This window comes from Pinus tabuliformis, chromosome 6 (assembly GCF_031772625.1).
Source record: "Pinus tabuliformis cultivar Carrire ecotype Pingquan chromosome 6, CPIR1, whole genome shotgun sequence".
In the NCBI taxonomy this organism is placed as follows: domain Eukaryota; kingdom Viridiplantae; phylum Streptophyta; class Pinopsida; order Pinales; family Pinaceae; genus Pinus; species Pinus tabuliformis.
In genome coordinates, this window is record NC_142292.1 from 685,412,000 (window position 1) to 685,437,133 (window position 25,134).

The 25,134-nt window shown below is 32.8% G+C and overlaps 1 protein-coding gene and 1 pseudogene across 1 annotated transcript; both read right to left on the reverse strand.

The window, feature by feature from the left end:
- Positions 1–358: 358 nt before the first annotated feature.
- Positions 359–811, reverse strand: LOC149260509 (protein H2A.7 pseudogene; annotated as a pseudogene).
- A 13,939-nt stretch (positions 812–14,750) lies between these two features.
- Positions 14,751–18,551, reverse strand: LOC149260510 (GDSL esterase/lipase At4g01130-like). The gene is made up of 5 exons (XM_089420789.1): positions 18,211–18,551; positions 16,866–17,066; positions 16,272–16,441; positions 15,896–16,166; positions 14,751–15,344 (listed from the first exon to the last, which is right to left on the reverse strand). The coding sequence occupies exons 1-5, from the start codon at positions 18,446–18,448 to the stop codon at positions 15,079–15,081; spliced, it is 1,146 nt and encodes a 381-aa protein (XP_089276915.1). The 5' UTR covers positions 18,449–18,551; the 3' UTR covers positions 14,751–15,078.
- Between the last annotated feature and the right edge of the window lie 6,583 nt (positions 18,552–25,134).

Here is a 25,134-nt window from a genome sequence, read left to right on the forward strand (position 1 = left end):
CAAATACTTAAATCTATTAATTTTTTTAATAGGAATTATCTATTTAAAATGAAAATTTGTCATTTTATAATTTTGTCTAATATAGAAATTATAGTTTTTTATTATTTTAATATAGAAATTACTAATTTACATTTAATTTGCTATTTTATCATTTTTATTAAAGCAAAAGTTATCATTTTTTATGTTTCTGTACATTCCAATTTCTCATTTTATAATTTTTTTTAATATAGAAATTACTATTTCTTTCTTATGAAAATTTGCAAACAACAAGTTTTTCAAATATAAAATTTGTTTTTTCTAATTAATTTTTCCCTATCATAGACTCCCTAGAAACACCATAAAATTATACATGTGCATTTCAAATTGAAGCCTCGAGCTCACTGGCCCCTGCCTTACCACTACCGGTCTTTTTCGGTAGCAGAACATTGTGAATATTCAACAACACACCACCATTGGCTATGGTCACCATGCTTAGAAGCTTTCTCAGCTCTTCATCGTTTCTCACTGCCAACAGAATGTGGTGTGGAACAATCCTCATCTTCTTATTATCTCTTGTGGCATTTCCAGACAACTCGAACACCTCGGCGGCGAGATATTCAAGAATAGTAGCTAGGTAAACTAGAGCTCCTCCTCCGACACGCTCAACATACTTTCCTGCTTTGAGAAACCTAGCAATACACCCAACGGGGAAGTGAAGACCAGTCTTCGAGCTCCCGGAACAAATTTCTTACCATCAGTTGATTTCCCTCTCGTTGGAAAAAAAATACTTCATGCACCGTACCGAATTTGATTTGGCCGAATTCTTAATCATACCGAACTGAATCAGTGAATTTTCGAATTTTTTTTACCAATACGTCGGAATTTGGTAACTATGGTTTGAACCAGCCTCCACTTGAAACTTCCAAGGTAATTCCTCTGGGGTTATGTGAATGGTATCGGTACTTCCATGACATCTTGCAGCTTTGATTTCCTCATATTCCACCCTTAGGTGTGGTGTGTGGTCATATATCATGTAAGGATCGGATCTCTTTACTCCTTTGGGCCCTAAACTTCCATCCCCCATGACACATGTGTATGATTTGGGCTTGCTATGACTCGAGGGAGGACCCCTTAATACTTTAAGGTTCAACCCACACGGCCATATATTTACATACATGTATATAGTTCAAGCTTGTTAGGGTCCTTTCCTCCGGTGCACAAATACTAATGCAGGGTGAAATCCCTCCTAAGCTTATTAAGGTCTCAGCTTAGCCGGACCTAAAATGCACGTGTACAATATATATATATATATATATATATATATATATATATATATATATATATATATATCTATATATATATATATATATATATATATATAAACTGAATCACCATCTCTCCTGAGCTTATCAAGGTCTCAACCTACCATACCTGAAATGCATATATATATATATATATATAGATATATATATATATATATATATATATATATATATATATATATATATATATATATATATATATATATATATATATATATATATATATAACGTTATCCCATTTGAGCTTATATGGCCCTCTACTCAGCCTCGTGTTTATGAGTATACCTTTATTTAGTTAAACAACTCTCTACAATAAATTAAGGCCTAATGGCCAAAATTAGATTCAATGTAGACATTCAAGCATTTATAAGAGATTTTCCTCTCTCTTTCATACTCAACCATTTAGGTCAAGTATTTACTCAAAAAGGTCATAAGAACAAGCCCATTTCTGAGAAATTTCTTAGAAATCCAACCCCTCACTTTCACACAAGAATAATGGCATCCCTTGTTGTGAATTTAAACAATATGTCAACATTGTGGCTACTATGAAAAATTCAATTGCAAGGAGTTCGAGCAAACATTAATTCATCATACATACAAGAGTTGTTTATTCCTCATTAATTGTAAAGGGATTATCTTTACCCATTCACACATAAATCAACATTCCTCAACATGTGCACAAGCATTGAAACATCATATTGGACATATGCATAGCATTCACATGCAACATAATAAATTTCCATGGATTTAGGTTACAGCCGCACACACTAATATTCCACAGGCAAGCAATATTTCTCATAATCATACAATTAAATTCCACAAGTACAAGCTTCAATTTCACATTTCTCATCTAAATACACTTGATTACAATAAAGAAAATGAACATATTGAATGTGGAACTCTAATTTTCACCCAACCTTAGACCTATCACAGCCAAAATAACTTGTAGTAGTCACCCCAGAGCCAAATCCATGATTTAGAGGGAATTTCTTCAACAATTTTCAATAGGAGGTCATACTCATCTCAAGTAGGACAAGGATTGCTTATAAAATCAAGTGTTTTATTAGATCTTTAGCAAGCACCCTAAGTGGTTTCGCATCTAATGCTTGGCAAACATTGATTCCCATTTTCCTCATAATTTTCTTGAGCTCCTCTAGGCCACAGTTCAGCTTCCCAGGGAATTTCATTCCCTCCAATTTTTAGGTCTTTCCCATAATTCTTAGGCCCTTCCCCAAGAGGAAAACCTAACCCCAAATTTTTTGTGAAAATGCCTTTTTATAATTTATCATGGGTGTCTCTTCATGTTCCTCTTAGACTCTTTCTCTTATTTTTCTTATTATTTGGACCATAAAATTAATTGAAGGGCCAGCTAACCCCACTTGGGTTTATCTTTGTTATTCCCTCTTAGATCATGGATTTGTGGTCCCATTCTTCAAGCCATTACATAAAAGTATACTCATTTATAATTCAAATTATCATTATATTACAAAAATCAGGGGGAAAGCATACTAGGGGTGTCACAAATTCAAGAAAACTAGTGACCTATCTATTAAGGTTGGAAGGAATCAAATATTTTCTCTTCATGGGTGTCAAGTGTGATCCATTAAGACATGAAAACCCTCTCAAATATGTCCATTTTGCTCCACAAATTTTGTATTGTACTATAATAGCTCTTGCTCACATCCTGTACATGTTAAACACACAAACACGGTTATAGGGTCTCATATATTTAATAATTTTGCAAATAATATGGTTGAATTAAGGAAAAATGCAATAAATACTTTATAACAATGATGTAAGGGGCATGATTATTAAATCTAATGTATGATGAAGAAACCAACCTGGTTTAGCATTGGTAGTGACTGGGACTCCATTGACCCAATGACAAGTGCATCCAAGAGCTCTGCCTTTTGTTCTTTGTTTTCTCCCATATCTTTCAAACCTAGCTACTTTAAGGCTTCATACCCAATATTTCAGGCTTAAGATTCAAAGTAACTAATGGCATAAAAGCCTAAACAATTTTTTTAAGAACCCAGGAATCCATGACATCTTATAAAAAGTAACATTCATGGCTTTCTTCAATTCTCCAACATCATTCAAAAGGAGAAAAGCCTTAATGTTGGAGGCAATGAAAAATTTGAGAATAGGATCATTAGTAGATGGCATCATGAACCAGAGAATTGGAGTGCAATATGCTAGTGCCATTGGGTGGAACATGTGCGCAAAGGAAAAAAAGGGTCGAAACATAGGGAAAGTGTATGTCTGTTATTTCAGCAGACAATGGAGTGTTTTCAATATTTTTTATCATATTTTGTAATTCGAGACCTGGTATTTAAATGTTTTGAAACTGAAAAATGGTTGAAACTCCTTTAATTTGTCTACATGATTCTATATTAGACGAAGACTATTCTCAAACTATTAAATCTCAGCCTTCCATAATTATTTATTTTATAAAAAATCAAAATTCAAGCACCCCAATTCCAATATACAACACACCTATCAACACAATTATTGATAACAAAATTTATATATATTCTTTTTATGGTTATTGGTTTGTGACTAGAGAACCAATAGCATAGTAGGATTGCTTTTGGCCATATACACAAAACATATAATGTTGCACACTCAAATAAACTCAAAACTTTAATTAAATGGAAGAAAAAAAAAAGTCCTATCATTTGTTGAATTGCAATCTTCTTACCCTTACTATATAAAATAAAAATTAAAAGAGAGAACATTTAATTAAATGGAGGATCCACATTAATGGTATTAGGCATTCCTATGTCATCTTCATCCGTGATGAATTCCAAGTCACTACCTTCTTTGCTAGTATCTAGACCTTTGAAAGTAGTAACAATATGCTTCCCTAATAGCAACCTTCCCTTGCACCTATTCAGCTCTATGATAACATAGTCACAACTCTAATACAGTTCAAAAATCAAAGTTGTTATTGTCATATATTACTTTGCGTGCACTCTACTTAGTACTTCTTTCCAAGCATATGCACCATCAATCCCCATTTTCCCCAAGAATTTTAACTACCATGATTACTTGGGCAGTCCAATTTGACATTCTTTGTATGCACTCTACTTAGTACTTCTTTCCAAGCATATGCACCATCAATCCCTGTTTTCCCTAAAAATTTTAACTACCATGATTACTTGAGCAGTCCAATTTGACATTAGCCCTGGGAAAATTCATGTAATAGTTATTTTTCAATTTTAAAACTTACAAAATAAAATATTAATATTTTTTTTAAATTTATTATATAAATAATTTTTATTTCTTTATATTTTATTTAAAAGTCTATTTTTATTATTTATTAAAAAAATTAAAACAAGATTATAATTTGATCTCAAATTTTTGTGATCATGATGATGTTTGAGATTTACTTTTAAAATTATTTTTAATTGAACTAATTTCAGATTAATTATTTACATGTGATTAATCCAAAAGTAAATCTCAACCAAAATTATAATCTATTAAAAAATTAAATATTATCATTTCATTTAAATGAGTATACTCATCATCCCCAACTCTGAAAATTGAAAATAATTGGTTGTGACTTACATTTTCATCTTTGTTAGTATTTGTTTGTTTATCTATAAATGTATTTTTCCGGTCGTTGATAATTGAGAGATTTAAAATTATTATACTTCAGAAAAATGTTGATTATTAAAAAGATTTAAAATTATTATACTATAGAAAAATGTTAAGCATCCTCGAATTTTGAGAATAATTTGAATCCTGTATTGGTAAGTTTCCCATTTTAATTCGTTTCAGTTAAACATTAATTTTTAACTTGACTCTGTTTATATTTTTATTGCTTATTAATAAATTTAAAACGCAGCTATGATTTAATAATTAACGCTCGTTTCAGTGAAAGTTTAATTTTTAACTGGACTCTGTTTGACTGTGTTTATATTTTTATTGCTTATAGATGCATTTAAAACAGAGCAATGAAACATTAATTTTTAACTTGGCTCTCTTTATTTTTTTTATTGCTTATTAAGAAATTTAAAACAGAGCTATGATTTAATCAAGAGGAAACATGAAACAATCCAAATGGTATTGTTAATCAAATTGTTGGTTGCAAGTAAAATTTATGGATTAACATCTCAAGATCATGATTGATATAATAAATTTAAAAAATTAATAAATCCAAAGAAATTTAGGGGATTGATATTATAATTTCAAGGGAATAATAAACTTATGCCACTAATATTAAAACTTAAAAAAATTATGAATTAAAAGAACAATATTAAACTCAAGGGACTAATATTACAAACTCAAAAAATTATCCATCATTCTAGATATTGTTTTGGTTGATTATTAACATTAAACAAATTAGGAATTAAATTCAGGACAAATGGTTTATCAGTGAGCTATATCACTGATAGATATTTTCACAGCCAGTGAGCTACTCTTACAACTGGGCTATATGCCCTTCTTGATGAAGGAATCCAAGTGTGTACAGATATTCTAAATAAAATCTAAAGAAACAAATTTCATCTTATTACATTTCTCTCAGACAAGAATGACCTTCATTACAGAAGCCAACTTGTATCTTATTACACATTTTTATTGTCAAGCTAATTTCATCTTGTAACACTTTTCCCCAAGACATTGGTCCATCACTACAGTTTAAAAGGTTGCAGAAGAAAATTTTGTCCACATTTTCAGAGGCCGACATTATGCTCTTCTTGACGAGGGAATCCTAAGTGTGGACAGATATTCTAACATGGTTTTGTTAAATGCAGTTACAGAAACCAACGTCATCTTATTACACATTTTTCTTGTCTAGCCAATTTCATCTTATTACATTTTCACTGACAATATTGGTTCATCACTACAGTTAAAAGGTTGCAGAAGAAATTTTTGTCAGCCTGTTCAGAGGCTGACATTAGGCTCAACTTAATGAGGGAATCAGAGTGTTGACAGATATTCTAACATGGTTTTTGTTAAAAGCAGTTATAAGGCTTTTATAAATAAATAAAATCTAAACAAACAATTTTCATTTCATTGTCATCCTTTTCAAAGGCTGACATTATGCTCTTCTTGATAAGGGAATCCAAGTGTGGACAGATATTTTAACATGGTTTTGTTAAAAGCAGTTATAAGGCTTCTATAAATAAATAAAACCTAAAGAAACAAAATTCATCTTATTGCATTTTTCTCATACAAGAATCATCTATCATTACATAAAACAACTTCATCTTATTACAAAAGAAACAAAATTCATCTTATTGCATTTTTCTCATACAAGAATCACCTATCATTACATAAACCAACTTCATCTTATTACACATTCTTTTTGTCTATCCAATTTCATCTTATTACACTTTTCCCACACAAGATTGGTCCATCTGGTCCATCACTACAGTTAAAAGGTTGCAGAAGAATTTTCTGAAAGCCTTTTCAGAGGCTGGCATTGTGCTCCTCTTGAATAAAATCCAAAGAAACAAGTTTCATCTTATTAACAAGAATCATCTATCATTACATAAACCAACTTCATCTTATTAAACATTTTTCTTGTCTAACCAATTTCATCTTATAACACTTTTTCCCAGACAAGATTGGTCCTTCACTACAGTTAAAAGGTTGCAGAAGAAATTTCTGACAGCCTTCTCAGACGCTGACATGACTTGATTAAGCCCGTTTTTTAAAATCATCATAGCAATGCTAGTACAAGCTGGCACTGCAGCTGGAGCTCTGCCAGCCCCAAGTTTATTATACATTCACAAAACCAATGAATAATCAGGACGCCGGATGTGATCAAATGGGTTGGATTTGGCAACGGTTACTGATAGAAAATGAAGGTGGGTCGAAGTATTTGCCAGTCAGAATTTGTTTAGTCAATAGCCTATTGGCCTGGTCTGTTAGGTGGATTCCATCCCAGATGATATAAGAGGCAGGATCTGGACAGGAGCCCACCGACCCAGTCTTGCCATTAACAGGGCCCGTGAGTCCACATTGTGCAGACCAGGTGAAGTTGTATTTTCCTCCAACTCCACAGCAAGCTTGAGTGGTGGCCTTGAATCCTACAAACACAGAAACCATTCGAGAGGATTAATGTGTAGAAATTTAAATGTTCAAAGATTATAGAGGAAATCTTACAATTTATATCATATTTCTAACATTAATAAACTATTTGGAAAAAAAAAAGGTATTAGAGAATCATTTATTATCTTTTCTGAGCATTTTAAGGAGTTGGTTGGAGTTTATCACTGTGTTGTATGGAAAGAGTTGGTTAGGTATTTAATGAAGAGTAAGAAATCTATTGAAATTCCAAAGTTATAATTGTTTTTACAAAAGCCTTTATGGATATATTGTCTTTCATAAGTTTTACTTATATTTACTTATGTCAATAGTACAAATTACAAGATGACATCTACAGTATCTTTAGTGCAAATTACAAGATGACATCTACAATATGTTTAGTGAAAATTACAAGATGACATCTACAATCATGAAGGTGTTTTTTCTTTGGTTTCTTATCATGGATTTTAGATTTCTCATGTGTTCACTAGCCTTTCCCTAAGCTTTGCTTGGTTTGATCAAGGAGCTAGAAAAACAATAAGAGATAGAGGTTATTTAAGCTAGCTTATTAGATTAAGCAAAGAAAACTTTGTGAATATAAATTTAATTATGTAACACACCCCCTACTATCCCTACCCTCTACTAAGGGTAGAAGGAGGTAGTTTCTCTGATGCCCCAACCTCTGAAGTTCCATTTATGGAAATGGAGTCTAATTTTTTTATCTTTCTCAAACTCTTCAAATTTAAAATGAATAAATTGTTGTGATTGTCTCATCAATACCTTTCCAATGATATAAAATTTGCCTTTATCTGACTTCAAGATCAAAAGATATAGTCATTTAAAGATTTGGGCTATTAACTTATGCCAAGTCATTTTGGTCTGCCATGTGGCTATTTGATTAACACCATGTCACCATCCCAAGATTTACATGGCACTTCTACTAGTAGCTTCTGACTTGTTCATGTCCTTTACATGCCCACGAGAGCTCCCTTATCCATGACCCACTACATATATAACATGCATATAGTATAAGGGTGGACCCCCTTCCAGACATAAATGTTTTGTGGGCCCCTATTCCACCTCACCCTAGAAATAAAATCCCAGGGATTTTCTATGGAGCCTCCCATTTGAACTACCAAGGAATAATCCTTCGGGGTTACATGGAACCCCACCTAGCTATGCCACCACGTCAATATACAAGGAGCACTCAACCAATCACATGGATTATGATCTCCATTGTGGACCCCTCCTCGTACGCGTTATGTTTCCTGCCCACATACCTGCGCACTTGTGTTCCGCCTCTATCACATTATCTTGGGGATAAAGTCTCTTCATGATTTCACCCAGCACCAATAGAACTCGTTGGGGTAGAGGCACCAAGGTGATGTCACCCATATTTATCGCCAGGGTGAGGTGTCTTATCCCAAGTCACCACGACACACCAATATCAACCTCCACTTGGCCTATCAAGTGTAGCCATGTTTCTCCTAGCCACAACGCTTTCCAAGTTGGTCATGGGTCCTAGCAGACCCATTGCTACATGGTAAAACATGTTTTCCCGTATAAATTAATTTGGGGTCCCTTCGCCCTGATATGTTGAGTGTCTAGCCATTGGCCCCACCATTCCACGTCATCCCGACAATAAATCCCGTTGGATTTTGCCCTAGTATCCCTTTTAAATCTCCAAGAAAAATACTTTTGGGGTCCATCCAATGATAAGGAATGTTTTGTAGAATCAACGGCTGAGATCGAGTAGTTTCCCTACCAATGGGCCCCAGCATGACACATCACCCCGACAATTAATTCTTTGTGAGGTTTGAACCAACCTCCACTTGAAACTTCCAGGGTAATTCCTCTAGGGCTATGTGAATGGTATCAGTACTTCCATGACATTTTGTGGCTTTGATTTCCTCATCTTCCACCCTTAGGCGTGGTGTGTGGTCATATATCATGTAAGGATCAGGTCTCTTTACTCCTTTGGGCCCTAAACTTCAAGCCCCACGACACATGTGTATGCTTTGGGCTTGCTATGACTCGAGGGAGGGCCCCTTAATACTTTAAGGCTCAACCCCAACATGGCCATATACTTACATACATGTACATAGTTCAAGCTTGTTAGGGTCCTTTCCTCCTGTGCACAAATACTAATGCAGGGTGAAATCCCTCCTAAGCTTATTAAGGTCTCAGCTTAGTCAGAGCTAAAATGCATGTGTATGATATATATATTTATATATATAAACTGAATCGCCATCTCTCCTGAGCTTATCAAGGTCTCGATTGCCATCTCTCTTGAGCTTATCGAGGTCTCAACCTACCATACCTGAAATGCATATATATATATATATATATAGAGAGAGAGAGAGAGAGAGAGAGAGCGTTATCCCATTTGAGCTTATATGGCCCTCAACTTAGCCTTGTGTTTATGAGTATATCTTTATTTAGATAAAACAAATCTCTACAATAAATTAAGGCCTAATGGCCAAAATTAGATTCAATGTAGTCATTCAAGCATTTATTAGAGATTTTCCTCTCTCTTTCATACTCATCTGTTTAGGTCAAGTATTTACTCAAAAAGGTCATAAGAATGAGCCCATTTCTGAGAAATTTCTTAGAAACCCAACCCCTGACTTTCACACAAGAATAATGGCATCCCTTGCTGTTAATTTAAACATGTCAACATTGTGGCTACTATGAAAAATTCAATTGCAAGGAGTTCAAACAAACATTAATTCATCATACATACAAGAGTTGTTTATTCCTCATTAATTGTAAAGGGATTATCTTTACCCATTCACACATAAATCAACATTCCTCAACATGAGCACAGGCATTGAGACATCATATTGGACATATGCATAGCATTCACATGCAACATAATAAATTTCCATGGATTTAGGTTATAGCTGCACGCACCAATATCCCACAAGCAAGCAATATTTCTCATAAGCATACAATTAAATTCCACAAGTACAAGCTTCAATTTCACATTTCTCATCTAAATACACTTGATTACAATAAAGAAAATGAACATATTGAAGGTGGGACTCTGATTTTCACCCAACCTTAGTCCTATTACAGCCAAAATAACTTGTAGTAGTCACCCTAGAGCCAAATCCATGATTTATAGGGAATTTCTTCAACAATTTTCAGCAAGAGGTCATACTCATCTCAAGTAGGACAAGGATTGCTTATAAAATCAAGTGGTTTATTAGATCTTTAGCAAGCACCCTAAGTGGTTTCACATCCAATGTTTGGCAAGCATTGATTCCCATTTTCCTCATAATTTTCTTAAGCTCCTCTAGGCCATAGTTCAGCTTCCCAGGGAGTTTCATTCCCTCCACTTTGTAGGTATTTCCCGCAATTCTTAGGTCCTTCCCCAAGAGGAAAATCCAACCCCAACATTTTTGTGAAAATGCCTTTTTATAATTTATCATTGGTGTCTCTTGATGTTCCCTCTAGACTCTTTCTCTTATTTTTCTTATTATTTGGACCGTAAAATTAATTAAAGGTGCCAGCTAACCCCACCTAGGTTTATCTTTGTTCTTCCCTCTTAGATCATGGATTTGTGGTCCCATTCTTCAGGCCGTTACGTAAAAGTATACCCATTTACAATTCAAATTATCATTATATTACAAAAATCAACAGGAAAGCATACTAGGGGTGTCACAAATTCAAGAAAACTGGTGACCTATCTATTAAGGTTGGAAGGAATCAAATATTTTCTCTTCATGGGTGTCAAGTGTGATCCATTAAGACATGAAAACCCTCTCAAGTATGTCCATTTTGGTCCACAAATTTTGTATTGTACTATAATAGCTCTTGCTCACAGCATGTACATGTTTAACACACAAACACGATTATAGGGTCTCATATATTTAATGATTTTACAGATACTATGGTTGAATGAAGAAAAAATGCAGTAAATACTTTATAACAATGATGTAAGGGGCATGATTATTAAATCTAAGAAGAAACCAACCTAGTTTAGCATTGGTAGTGACTGGGACTCCATTGTCCCAATGACAAGTGCATCCAAGAGCTCTGCCTTTTGTTCTTTGTTTCCTCCCATATCTTTCAAACCAATCGAATTCAAACCTAGCTACTTTAAGACTTTATGCCCAATCTTTCAAGCTTAAGATTCAAAGTAACTAATAGCATAAAAGCCTAAAAAAAAATTTAAGAACCCAGGAATCCATGACATCTTATAAAAAGTAACATTCATGGCTTTCTTCAATTCTCCAGCATCATTCGAAAGGAGAAAAGCCTTAATGTTGGAGGCGATGAAAACTTTGAGAAGAGGATCATTAGTGGATGGCGTCATGAACTAGAGAATTGGAGTGGAAGATGTTAGTGCCATTGGGTGGAATATGTTTGCAGAGGAAACAAAGGGTCGAAACATAGGGAAAGTGTATGTCTGTTATTTCAGTGGACAATGGAGTGTTTTCAATATTTTTTATCATATTTTGTAATTCGAGACCTGGTATTTAAATGTTTTGAAACTCCTTTAATTTCGTCTACATGATTCTGTATTAGACGAAGACTATTCTCACACTATTAAATCTAAGCCTTCCATTATTTTTTATTTTATAAAAAATCAAAATTCAAGCACCCCAATTCCAATATAGAACACACCTATCAACACAATTATTGTTAACAAAATTTATATATATTCTTTTTATGGTTATTGGTTTGTGACTAGAAAACCAATAGCATAGTAGGATTGCTTTTGGCCATATACACAAAACATATAATGTTGCACACTCAAATAAACTCAAAACTTTAATTAAATGGAAGAAAAAAAAAGTCCTATCATCTCTTGAATGCAATCTTGTTACTCTTACTATATAAAATAAAAATTAAAAGAGCACATTTAATTAAATGGAGGATCCACATTAATGGTATTAGGCATTCCTATGTCATCTTCATCTGTGATGAATTCCAAATTGCTACCTTCTTGCTAGTATCTAGACCTTTGAATCTAGTAACAATATGTTTCCCTAATAGCAACCTTCCCTTACACCTATTCAGCTCCATGATAACATAGTCACAACTCTAATACAATCCAAAAGTCAAAGTTGTCATTGTCATATATTTCTTTGCATGCACTTTACTTAATACTTCTTTCCAAACATGTGCACCATCCACCCCCATTTTCCCCCAAAAATTTAACTGCCATGATTACTTGAGCAATCCAATTTGACATTAGCCATGGGGAAATTCATGTAATAGTTATTTTTCAATTTTAAAACTTACAAAATAAAATATTAATATTTTTTTTATTTTTTATTATTTTTAAATTTATTATATAAATAATTTTTATTTATTTATATTTTATTTAAAAGTCTATTTTTATTATTTATTAAAAAAATTAAAACAAGATTATAATTTGATCTCAAATTTTTGTGATCATGATGATGTTTGAGATTTACTTTTAAAATTATTTTTAATTGAAATAATTTCAGATTAATTATTTACATGTGATTAATCCAAAAGTAAATCTCAACCAAAACTATAATCTATTAAAAAATTAAATATTATCATTTCATTTAAATGAGTATACTCATCCTCCCCAACTTTGAAAATTGAAAATAATTGGTTGTGACTTACATTTTCATCTTTGTTAGTATTTGTTTGTTTATCTATAAATGTAGTTTTCCGGTCGTTGATAATTCAGAGATTTAAAATTATTATGCTTCAGAAAAATGTTGATTATTAAAAAGATTTAAAATTATTGTACTTTAGAAAAATGTTAAGCATCCTCGAATTTTGAGAATAATTTGAATCCTATATTGGTAAGTTTCCCATTTTAATTCGTTTCAGTGAAACATTAATTTTTAACTTGACTCTGTTTATATTTTTATTGCTTATTAATAAATTTAAAACGCAGCTATGATTTAATAATTAACGCTCGTTTCAGTGAAAGATTAATTTTTAACTGGACTCTGTTGGACTGTGTTTATATTTTTATTGCTTATAGATGAATTTAAAACAGAGCTATGAAACATTAATTTTTAACTTGGCTCTCTTTATTTTTTTATTGCTTATTAAGAAATTTAAGACATAGCTATGATTTAATCAAGAGGAAACATGAAACAATCCAAATGGCATTGTTAATTAAATTGTTTGTTGCAAGTAAAATTTATGGATTAACATCTCAAGATCATGATTGATATAATAAATTTAAAAATTTAATAAATCCAAAGAAATTTAGGGGATTGATATTATAATTTCAAGGGAATAATAAACTTATGTGACTAATATTAAAACTTAAAAAATTATGAATGAAAAGAATAATATTAAACTCAAGAGATTAATATTACAAACTCAAAAAATTATCGGTCTTTCTAGTTATTGTTTTTGTTTATTATTAACATTAAACAAATTAGGAATTAAATCCAGGACAAACTGGTTTATCAGTGAGCTATATCACTGATAGATATTTTCACAACCAGTGAGCTGCTCTTACAACTGGGCTATATGCCCTTCTTGATGAAGGAATCCAAGTGCGTACAGATATTCTAAATAAAATCTAAAGAAACAAATTTCATCTTATTACATTTTTCTCAGACAAAAATGACCTTCATTACAGAAGCCAACTTCTATCTTATTACACATTTTTATTGTCAAGCTAATTTCATCTTGTAACATTTTTCCCCAAGACATTGGTCCATCACTACAGTTTAAAAGGTTGCAGAAGAAAATTTTGTCTACCTTTTCAGAGGCTGACATTATGCTCTTCTTGACGAGGGAATCCTAAGTGTGGACAGATATTCTAACATGGTTTTGTTAAATGCAGTTACAGAAACCAACTTCATCTTATTACACATTTTTCTTGTCTAGCCAATTTCATCTTATTACATTTTCACTGACAAGATTGGTCCATCACTACAGTTATAAGGTTGCAGAAGAAATTTTTGTCAGCCTGTTCAGAGGCTGACATTAGGCTCAACTTAATGAGAGAATCAGACTGTTGACAGATATTCTAACATGGTTTTTGTTAAAAGCAGTTATAAGGCTTTTATAAATAAGGGAATCCAAGTGTGGACAGATATTTTAACATGGTTTTGTTAAAAGCAGTTATAAGGCTTCTATAAATAAATAAAACCTAAAGAAACAAAATTCATCTTATTGCATTTTTCTCATACAGGAATCATCTATCATTACATAAACCAACTTCATCTTATTACAAAAGAAACAAAATTCATCTTATTGCATTTTTCTCATACAAGAATCATCTATCATTACATAAACCAACTTCATCTTATTACACATTCTTTTTGTCTATCCAATTTCATCTTATTACACTTTTCCCACACAAGATTGGTCCATTTGGTCCATCACTACAGTTAAAAGGTTGCAGAAGAATTTTCTGAAAGCCTTTTCAGAGGCTGACATTGTGCTCCTCTTGAATAAAATCCAAAGAAACAAGTTTCATCTTATTAACAAGAATCATCTATCATTACATAAACCAACTTCATCTTATTACACATTTTTCTTGTCTAGCCAATTTCATCTTATAATACTTTTCCCCAGACAAGATTGGTCCTTCACTACAGTTAAAAGGTTGCAGAAAAAATTTCTGACAGCCTTCTCAGACGCTGACATGAATTGATTAAGCCCGTTTTTTAAAATCATCATAGCAATGCTAGTACAAGCTGACACTGCAGCTGGAGCTCTGCCAGCCCCAAGTTTATTATACATTCACAAAAACAATGAATAATCAGGACGCCGAATGTGATCAAATGGGTTGGATTTGGCAACGGTTACTGATAGAAAATGAAGGTGGGTCGAAGTATTTGCCAGTCAGAATTTGCTTAGTCAAGAGCCTATTGGCCTGGTCTGTTAAGTGGATTCCATCCCAGATGATATAAGAGGCGGGATCTGAACAGGAGCCCACCGACACAGTCTTGCCATTAACAGGGCCCGTGAGTCCACATTGTGCAGACCAGGTGAAGTTGTATTTTCCTCCAACTCCACAGCAAGCTTGAGTGGTGGCCTTGAATCCTACAAACACAGAAACCATTCGAGAGGATTAATGTGTAGAAATTTAAATGTTCAAATAGAGGAAATCTTACAATTTCTATCATATTTCTAACATTAATAAACTATTTGGAAAAAAAAAAAAATATTAATCATTAATATTGGATTGGTTTTTTTTTCTTTTTGAAGTTAAATTTATCTAAAATTAGATAAAGTTGTTGGAAATTAATAGGCAGTTCAGGTGGTTTTCTGGCTTTTAGTTTATGAATTCATGTAAAATGTAATCTAATTTAAAGTGGAAAGAAGTCAGGTAAATTGATTTGCTACTAGTGAGATCCTAACAATGGTGTCTTTAAAGACTACCACTTCTCTCTATCTTTAATAATCCTAAAGAATGCCACTTCTCTCTATCTTTAATAATCCTAAAAATTTCAGATATAAACTCTGCAGAATAGGGTTTTAAATCCATTAATACATTTTAAAACACATTTTAAATCAGCAATTGTATATTACTAGAGTAGCAATGCATTTATAAAATTAGATTCAGAAAGGAGGACTGGTGTCAGTGCAGATACCGTAGGTAGAAGGGTTGGCAAAGAAATCGTAGATTATGTCATATTGATTGACATATACAATGTCGGTTCCCGGGAGCTGCTTGCGCAAAAGAGCGAGCTGTTCTTGAAGTTGTGTGTTGTAGAATTTCACAGCGTCATTGTATGATATCGAGCATCCGTATTTATCAAAATCGTTGGGTGCGTGACTGAAGTAACTGAGCCAGAAGGGTCCGCAGCCTTGAGGCCCAATGTTCTTCACAAGAACTGTCTTCGCCCCTGTACTGGACAGCTCCTGGTCATACATATCCATAAAATATTCCAACCAAATTTAATCACCCAATTATTCATCGTGAATCAGCTTAATCGCAAAAAGGAATTAAGAGTTGATTGATGTTACCTGGACAGCCGCTGCAACAGACTTGGCAAGCTTGGGAAGAATGGTCTGCTTGACCTGGACAGGGGAAAGTTTAAGGCTTCTGTATCCATTGTCGAAGTCGTTGCCCCCAATTTCTATGGTGTAAATGCCGTTTTTAAAGGCATCTGCGCTTGGAAGATAGTTCAAATTCCCTGCAAATACAGTTATAAATGGCATTCCACATTTCTCATTATAACATTCCATATTTTTCATTGAAAAAAAAAAAAAAAAATCAGAGCCATTCCCAGAAATCTTCTGCAACTATTTCATTAAATCAAAATCAATCCCTATCTTGACATATATACCCTCAAAATACCTAAAACCCACCTGACCAGAACTATTGTGCCAGCAAAACTTGCCCAATAAATGTACAACATTTACTTTAAGAGAACGCCAATATACACCGTTCTATTTTATACCTCTTAGCACAGTTATAAGGTATTTCCTCAAAAATGTACATCATTTACTTTAAAAACCCTCAATATACATCATCCTCTTTCATACATCTTAGCACAGTTATGAAGGATTTCCTCTGTTACAACAACAATTACAGTATAGAATAGAAGTATATAATACCGTGCGAGCTGATCGTGTCGAGAACCTGTTGCTTGAAGACCTGGAACTCATTAAGCTGAACAGTAAGAGATATGGGAGCATTAAAATCGGTCGAGGTCGGGCGAACAGCAGCACCGGAAGCGGCAAAGTTTGCTCCATGTTCGAACCTTGACCCCACTGACTGCAAAAATGGGCTTAGAAATGGCAATCCCAACGCCTGTGCTGTAAAATTTACAGGGCATCAAGCACACAAATTACTCACTCTCTTCATTAAATTAACTCATAACATATGCTATTCATTTTAACTCTAATGCATCATACAAACCCCCTCAGTCAACTTGTTGGGTATTAAATCCCCTGAATCCTGAAGTATTAAAACCTTTGCAATCAGCGTCTACAGTCATTTAAGTCCCTTAAAACTCAGGGTGATCGGTATTAAAACACTTAAATTCAAGTGAAGGGTAAAGAAATGGTACACAGAGTGGTTAAGACTGAAGTTAAATCCGTCTCTACCCTTCTTTTTCGACTTCTTTGATTCTCGAAATGTATCCAAAATGATGTTAAGTTTGATTCTCCAAATGAATCCAAAATGATGTTAAGTCTTATTAACCGGACTATATAGACTTCTTTGTTTTTCCAAATGAATTTAAAATGATGTTAAATTTTATTAGGCGAACTATATACACTTGAACTATATACTCTTGGTGATATAATGAATACTCTTGGTGATATAATGACAGCCTCCACTCCTCTTTTATTTTCCAAATGAATTAAAAATGATGTTAAGTCTTATTAGCTGCTATATACTCAAGTCTGGCTGATAGTGGCAGCCCTCCACCCCTTTTTGATTCTGTAAATAAATAAAAAATAATGTTAAGTCTTACTCCCTACCCATAGATACTCTCCTACTGGTATAGTGGCAACCTCCCACCTTCAGATCACTCCAACTGATCTACTAACGAATTACAGATCCAGATCCACCACAGTTAAAAAACGCTAATTCAAAGTCACAATCTTAAATCTGCTAGTCTATGCAACTCTAGTTGCCTCCAGGTTTTAAAACCCAGTAATCATGCATATGGGGATTTCTACCTCTCTAAGATGTAGGCCTAAATGCTACACTGATGAGAGATTTAAAGCTGTTAGTCTATGCAACTCTAGGTGCCTCTAGGTTTTAAGACCTGTGAGGATTCCCCATATAATGCATTTGGGGATTTCTGCCTCTCTAAGATTGAGGGCCTAAATGCTACACTGATGAGAGATTTGGGGAAGGCAATGGACATAAGTCATTGTTTCCCTCTGAGGTTTGAAGAGCAAGAAGCTACACTGATCAGGAATTGGGGAAGAACCTGATAGGATTACTTACCGAAGAAATCTATTGCAAGTCTTCCGTCGCTGTACCGATATGAAGGAGAGCCAAAGTATGTTTTGCCATAGGGAGCATTATCCGGAAGCATTTGATAAGGGAATGCAAAGTGCCATCCACCCGTGTCGGAGTTGGAGTCCCCAAAATTAAATATGGCAGGGAAGTCACATTTGCCATAAGCGATTACAGGCAGCAGGGCCGCCAGCACTAGGGCCTGTAAAAGCAAATGAGAACCCATCCTATGACTGAAACGTGAAAACTCTGATTAACCGGCAATGTATTCTCGAGAACTCTGCAATGGATACAAGGCTGATAACGCTTCAATGCTATATATACCAGAGATTGGCCATTATATGCTGGACTGTAGCACAGCATCTAAGACAGCTGTTTGACTACGTGACCATGTACGTAGCGATGGAGAGGGCCGAGAGGGAACATGGTGGGGTAACCGTTAGGGAGTATTTTAATCCGAATTTACGGGTTTGGATCATGTAAGACAACGGTTGGGACATATTTCAAACAATAGGAACCTGCCACCAGCTAAAAATCAGAATACCTACTATTATCTCTGACAGAAAATGGCATATGCACATGCTGGCCGTCAGACACCCTTATTAATTTTACCCACTTGCTGTCACATTGACTTCTTGTGTTACCAACTCTGGAACTCCGTCTAGAATACCCTTTCATGTTTCTATTTTTACGTTTCAAAATGAATATGGCAGACAACAAATCAATCAATGAATGCCAAGACCCACTAATCATGGGTGCATATTTATGGTAGATTATCAATCACAACATCCCCTCATCACGGTGAGGGTATTTAGTAGCAAGTTTTTTGGGTGACCCTACTGGTCCGGAGATGGAATTTGATGGTATTTGGTAGCAAGGTTTTTGGGTGACTTTACAGGTTTCAGGGAGGGATGGGATGGGTAAATTATTCATTACAAGATGATTTGTTCGTCAAATAAAATTAAATTTTTTCTATACCATTAACATTTTAGGTTAAAATAATCAAAACTGAATTGCAGAAACTGTCAAATTTGGCTGGTGATTTAGATTTGAAATTCTGCCCCGCCGGTCCCTGCATCTTAAAAAGCAGAGAGAGCATCTCGGAGAGCATCAGGGTTAACACGGTGATGCTGGATACTGTCAGCTCGTCCAGATGGAAAGTGGGCCTTCCAATGCATGTGGACAGAGCTTTATTGGTTGTATTGGTGGGTAGCAAAGGTCATGCATGGGTGAGGGTGCTTGTTTCCCATGACAGTTCCAGTGCAGTCGCCATCAGAACCAGGGTTGCTTGTTGCGTACGTTATAGATGTTGGAGATCATTATTTAAAAATTTGTCGTGATATATATATTTCAATTTTAGGTTTTAGGAAGTTTAATTATACATCTGTGAGTATTTTGTGGATTTATTTGTAAATAGTTTAAAAGGACGTGGTCTAACTGTTGGGTGAGGAGGTTTGGTTTTTATAAGTTTCTGGTCCAATCTTGGACAGTACTGTATATGTTTGTGAGCTAGTTCTAGACATGATTTTTCCAATTGAAAAAAATAATAATATTTTGTGGATTATGAGATGCAAAACTATGAAGTATTAATCATATGCAGCGTGTAATATGAATCTGTCTAATGGTTAGGTGGGGAGGTTTGGTTCTTACAGATCTTCTGGTCGAACCCTGAGCAAGACTATATATGCTTGAGAGCTTGCTCCAAACATGATTTCTTCCATTGAAAAAAGAAAAAAAATTGTGAATTATGAGATGCAAAACTATAAAGTATTAAGTATTATAAACTATGTGATATAAAGTATTATATATTTTATTAGATTTATCCTTCAACACACACTGAGAATTAGATGTCATATTTTTATTTTGAAAATAAATCATATTTACTAGCAATAAAAATATTTAATACAAATAATCTAGAAATTCTTAAACATAATTACTCTTTTCACAAAACTTTCTATTTATTAAATTCAAATTTCTAAATTAATAAAAACACTCGAAATAATTTATCAGGGTATCAAATAAAAAACCAACCTAATTATTAATTCCTTTAATACTATGTATCATGGGAAACTACGAAGGACAGCTTTACTAGCCTTTAATGGGAAAACAAAATTGTTCACTTTCAACCACTCCCTTTCTATACGAGGACCTCAGTCTTCTTCAAGTATAAAGCTCAATAAAGGACATGCCCCCCCCCCATGTGGTGGTAGGTAAATTAGATAGAAGTTTGGCCGCTGCCAACGAAAGCTGGAGTATCTCCTTATGCTCTAAAGGAGATCCATGGATTAAAGAAAAAACACAACTTTTCACTTTCAAAACAACTCCCTTTCTCCCTTTCTCTGTGAGGACCTCACCCCTCAAGAAAGGATAAGCCCATGTGGTCGTTGTTAAGAAAGAGAATAAGGAGCAGTTAGAGAGAATCGTTTAAGAAACATCAAAGTTGGACACATCCTTCTTTATTCCATCCATCTATATAAAAGCTCCAAAAAGGGGTGTAAAATATTTTTATGCACGCTTCAAATTGTAAGGGTATAGGGTCCTTTCTATGTGTATTTTAGGATGTCATTGTTGGTTTTTTCACATAAAAATGTGAAAGTTTCAAAAAGTTTTATTCTGGGTTCATGGTAGTATGGTTTGATTATCAAATGTAATTTTTTTATTACTTATATTTTTTAATTATTATTTTTTTATGTTTAATTTTTTTTTATTTTTAATATTAATATTAATATAGATAAATCTTACAAATAGGTTTGATTTGTTATTTTTAAAATCAATTTACAATATCAATAATGAACTCTTTATTAATTAATGAGAATTAAGTTTATATTTTTTAATTATTTTCGTTATATATATTTAGTTTTGTATTTAAAGAAATCATTCTTCCATAATGTTTATATGGTATATTGTTGTTTTCCACTTACGTCCTTGTTTTTTCTAATAATATATTTTTTTTGGGTGGGGTGAAGTAATTTATAGGAAATTTGAACTTTGAATCTCACAATTTACATAATACTTTATAACATGGCAACCACTAATTGAACTACCCTGTGGGATTTTTGTAATAACAAAATTGAAATACATAATTTGACTTAAACCAAATTTGAATTTACAAATGATTTGTTGATCGTGATGGATGGATGATGTCTTGAGTTATTTGGTGAGTTACAAAGTATTTTTTATTTTAAGTGGAATTATCATTTTCTTATATTTGATATCTTAACTATATTTTATTTGGCCATCAATTTACCATATACATTACTTTCAAATTTATGTCGTTGCCATTAATGATGTTTGCTTGTCATTTACTTTCTTTAACCCTTATTTATTCATCTCTCCTACATCTAGTCCTTCTCCTCCAATGCATTTTCTCTATCAATTTTACTATAACTTCGCCACAACCTACACTACTCTCTTTTTCTATTTACTTATCCCAATTATAATTCAAGTTTTAAGTTTTATGGGATGTTGCATTTAATTTTATTCCATTAATCATTTTTCCATGTATCATTATGGTTAGGATTGTTCTTATGAATAGTTGATATGATAGGGATTGAAAATCTATATATAAGCCATTTCTTTCATTCTTTATAATTTTTTAATTCTTCAAATCATCAAAAGCAAATTTCATCATCTTTCTAGAAATAAAAAATACATGTTTTATAAGTTAAGAAGACAAGGGTTTTCTTAAGTTTTTTGGGGAAATTTTTCGACAAATAATGAATTTTCTCTAGCAATATTGCTCCATCTACTTGTAACTCATAACCGCTAACATCTATGATATCCTTGGCTAATCTTTCATGCAAGCCTCCCCTCAACATACTCTTTTCTCTATTCTTTACTATAAGCACCATAAAGAGAATCATTCAAAAATTAAGTATCAAATATAACATACTTTCTCATATGTCCCTCATAAATGATTAGGTGTCCATGTCACTGAGTTTCAAATTTCCTTCCTATATAAACTTAAAGTGCAATCATAATATGAAGAGTTTCATAAACTTTTGCAAGAAAAAAATATGAACATAATCTAAATATAAGAATATAATGGCACTTTAACACAATATACACATGATTTACCCAAAAAACCCTGAACTACAAAAACTAGCCTAACTGAGAACCACAACTCTCTTTCTATCTCATTCTAATAACTTCACCATCCACAATAGAATATTTCAAATATTACATAATATCTAAAACCCAAATATGTTAACTTAGATGAAATTACAACAATAAGTTCATGAGGGCTTCACCTTGTTAACAAATATCTTATCACATCCATTCATAAAGGGGGTGTTTTAATTATGAAAAATAAATTCAATATATTGTAGGTATTTTTACATTTTTTTGGTGGGGGATCAAGAGGGTTAAAGGTATTAGGAAGTATAAAAGGGGGTATCTAGCAAATAGGGGATATCTAGTAAGAAAGGGGGGTCTTCTTATTGGAAAGATGTGATGGAAGTGGGGCACAACATAAAGGTTTCAAGACCATCTATGGATACATAGTGAAACTCTAGGTATTCCTCAATATCATATGATTACTAAGTGGAGACCCATGCATAATTTCTGAATTGAAATTAATTTATAATGGGTTAACAAATTATTAGTTAAAAAACACAAAATAAATCCAAAATGTACTCAAATTTTCTTTTTGGGGTTTCACCCTAAAACCATTGTCCCACAACACCCCTTGATGAGGGGATGATCCAACTCCAACACCACTCAACCATCACCACCATTATCCATGAAACTTTTTTTACCATAAATGAAATTAAATCTACATAAAAAAACACATATCCATCATAATATATGAAACCTTTCCAATTACTTATAAACCAAATATTATTTATACATACATAGATAAATAATGAAATTCTATAAATGAAATGCTATATTTTATGTCTTTTTTTATCTACCAAAGTGAACTGAATTGATAGATGGCTACGGAGTTTGGGTAAGGCAGGTTGAGTATGATGGTCATACCCATCATGAAGTTTATGATTTCACTATTTATTTATCTATGAACTTCATGATGGGTATGACCATCATACTCAACCTGCCTTACCCAAACTCCGTAGCCATATATCAATTCAGTTCACTTTGGTAGATAAAAAAAGACATAAAATATAGCAATGGGTGGAGTTCGATGTAGGATGGGAAGACTATTCAATGAAATGGAAGAGAAAGAAAAAAAAAATTCCAAAAGCAAAACATTTGTCACATCACATTAAAAATGATGAAACACGTAACCAAGTGGGTGGTGAGTTCTCCTTATAAAATTTGTCATAATGTATTTTGCATTCCTCTCCCATCATGTGCCTATTTCCATAGCCAATTCATGTACCTACATATTATACTTCACGTCACATTAAATTCTCTTACTTCCATGGACCCCTTTTCCGTGCACACCATCTAATATTCCTCAATATTTTTGGTAGCTAATTGATGTACCTTATATCTTAATATTTCATTAAAGCATAGTTTAGAAATGTGTAGTATCATCTAGGACGTGGACAATTTAAATAGAGATAAATTAAGAGTAAGACTTTCAACATTTATGATCTGTCATTCTCCTAGGATATGCTTTGCTTCAATTGCGTTTTTCTCAATTAGGTTTTTAACCGGAGCTTCTCTTTATTCGAGGAGCAACGCATGTGGATGTTGTGGATTTACATAAAGTTAATACGATTATGTTTGTGTTTTGGGGATCATTTTTAATTGATTGCAAATTCGATACGAGTTATTAGAGGGTTATTGTTATAATTTAATGATTCATTTAAAAAAAGTCATTTCTTTTCATGATTCTTTATATTTAGTAAGGAAAAAAAAATTAAAAATAAAGTAGTAAGTTTTAAATAAAATTAATAGATTATTAATCATAATTTTTTATATTTTATTATCCTCAAAAAAATAATGTTTATTATTATTTTATAGTTACTTAAAAGTTTCATTCTAATATATATTTTAAAAATTCTTATTATTATTTTCATAAAAACATTATTATCTTATAGTTATTTAAAAGTTTCATTTTAAGATATATTTTAAAAACTCTCATTATTATTTTCATAAGTTTTTATAAATTAATTTCTGGTCAAATTAATTTTTTAATATAAATTAATGGCCGGTCAAATTATTTTTTGATAATTTTTTTAATTCTATTTTTAATATTATAAGTGTTAAGAAGGGATTTTCCTTTTCCTTTGTCTTATTGACAAATTTCTTAGTTTTTACAAGAGAATACATGATAACAAATGAATTTTACACTGTCTTAATTCCCTTTTTTTAGGTTTCCTTCCCTCCTCAACTCTTTAGTGGTAGTGTAATTTTTTGGCTTATATTTTTATTTTTGTTAATTAATTGTTAAGATTAGTAAACCTATTTTTATGGTTTTTAACATTCTTGAGGTTGCGTTTCTCCTTAAATGGGGAATTGGTTGAGACCATTTCTTTGGTTCTCTTCCTTGAATCAGTTGAGATAGCTTCTTTGGTTTTCTTGGAAAAAAAACTACTTCCAACTTCATTTTTAAGACATCTCATCTAAGTTAGAACTCTTTGACTTCTTTGTAAATCCCACTATATTGCATGGATTGGAAATCTCAGGAACCTATGTGGGTGAGGTAGATTGGGCACATATTGAGAGAGTTTAGGTCATCTAATGATGAATGCACAATTCCATGATTCATTATGCAAACTAAATTTAGTGTTCATCACTCTAGTTGGAGACTCTCTTCAAGCTTAGCTTTTACTTAAACTTAATATCTTGGAGATTCATCTTTTGGATGAGAGAAGCAGCTGGTATTCAATTATTTAATCTTATAAAAAGATTGTTTGGCATCCTTTTTTAGGGCACTTTAAAGAGGAAATTATGTAAACATATAGAGGTATATACATTATTACAATTTATAGATATTTTTAT

Bases quoted from the DNA above. Each gene is read 5' to 3' on its own strand.
- LOC149260510 (XM_089420789.1), bottom strand. From the start codon at position 18,448: ATGGGTTCTCATTTGCTTTTACAGGCCCTAGTGCTGGCGGCCCTGCTG. The intron at 17,067-18,210 runs GTAAGTAATCCT...TAAATTTTACAG, and splicing joins ACTTGCAATAGATTTCTTCG to CACAGGCGTTGGGATTGCCA. The intron at 16,167-16,271 runs GTAACATCAATC...ATGTATGACCAG, and splicing joins CTGTTGCAGCGGCTGTCCAG to GAGCTGTCCAGTACAGGGGC.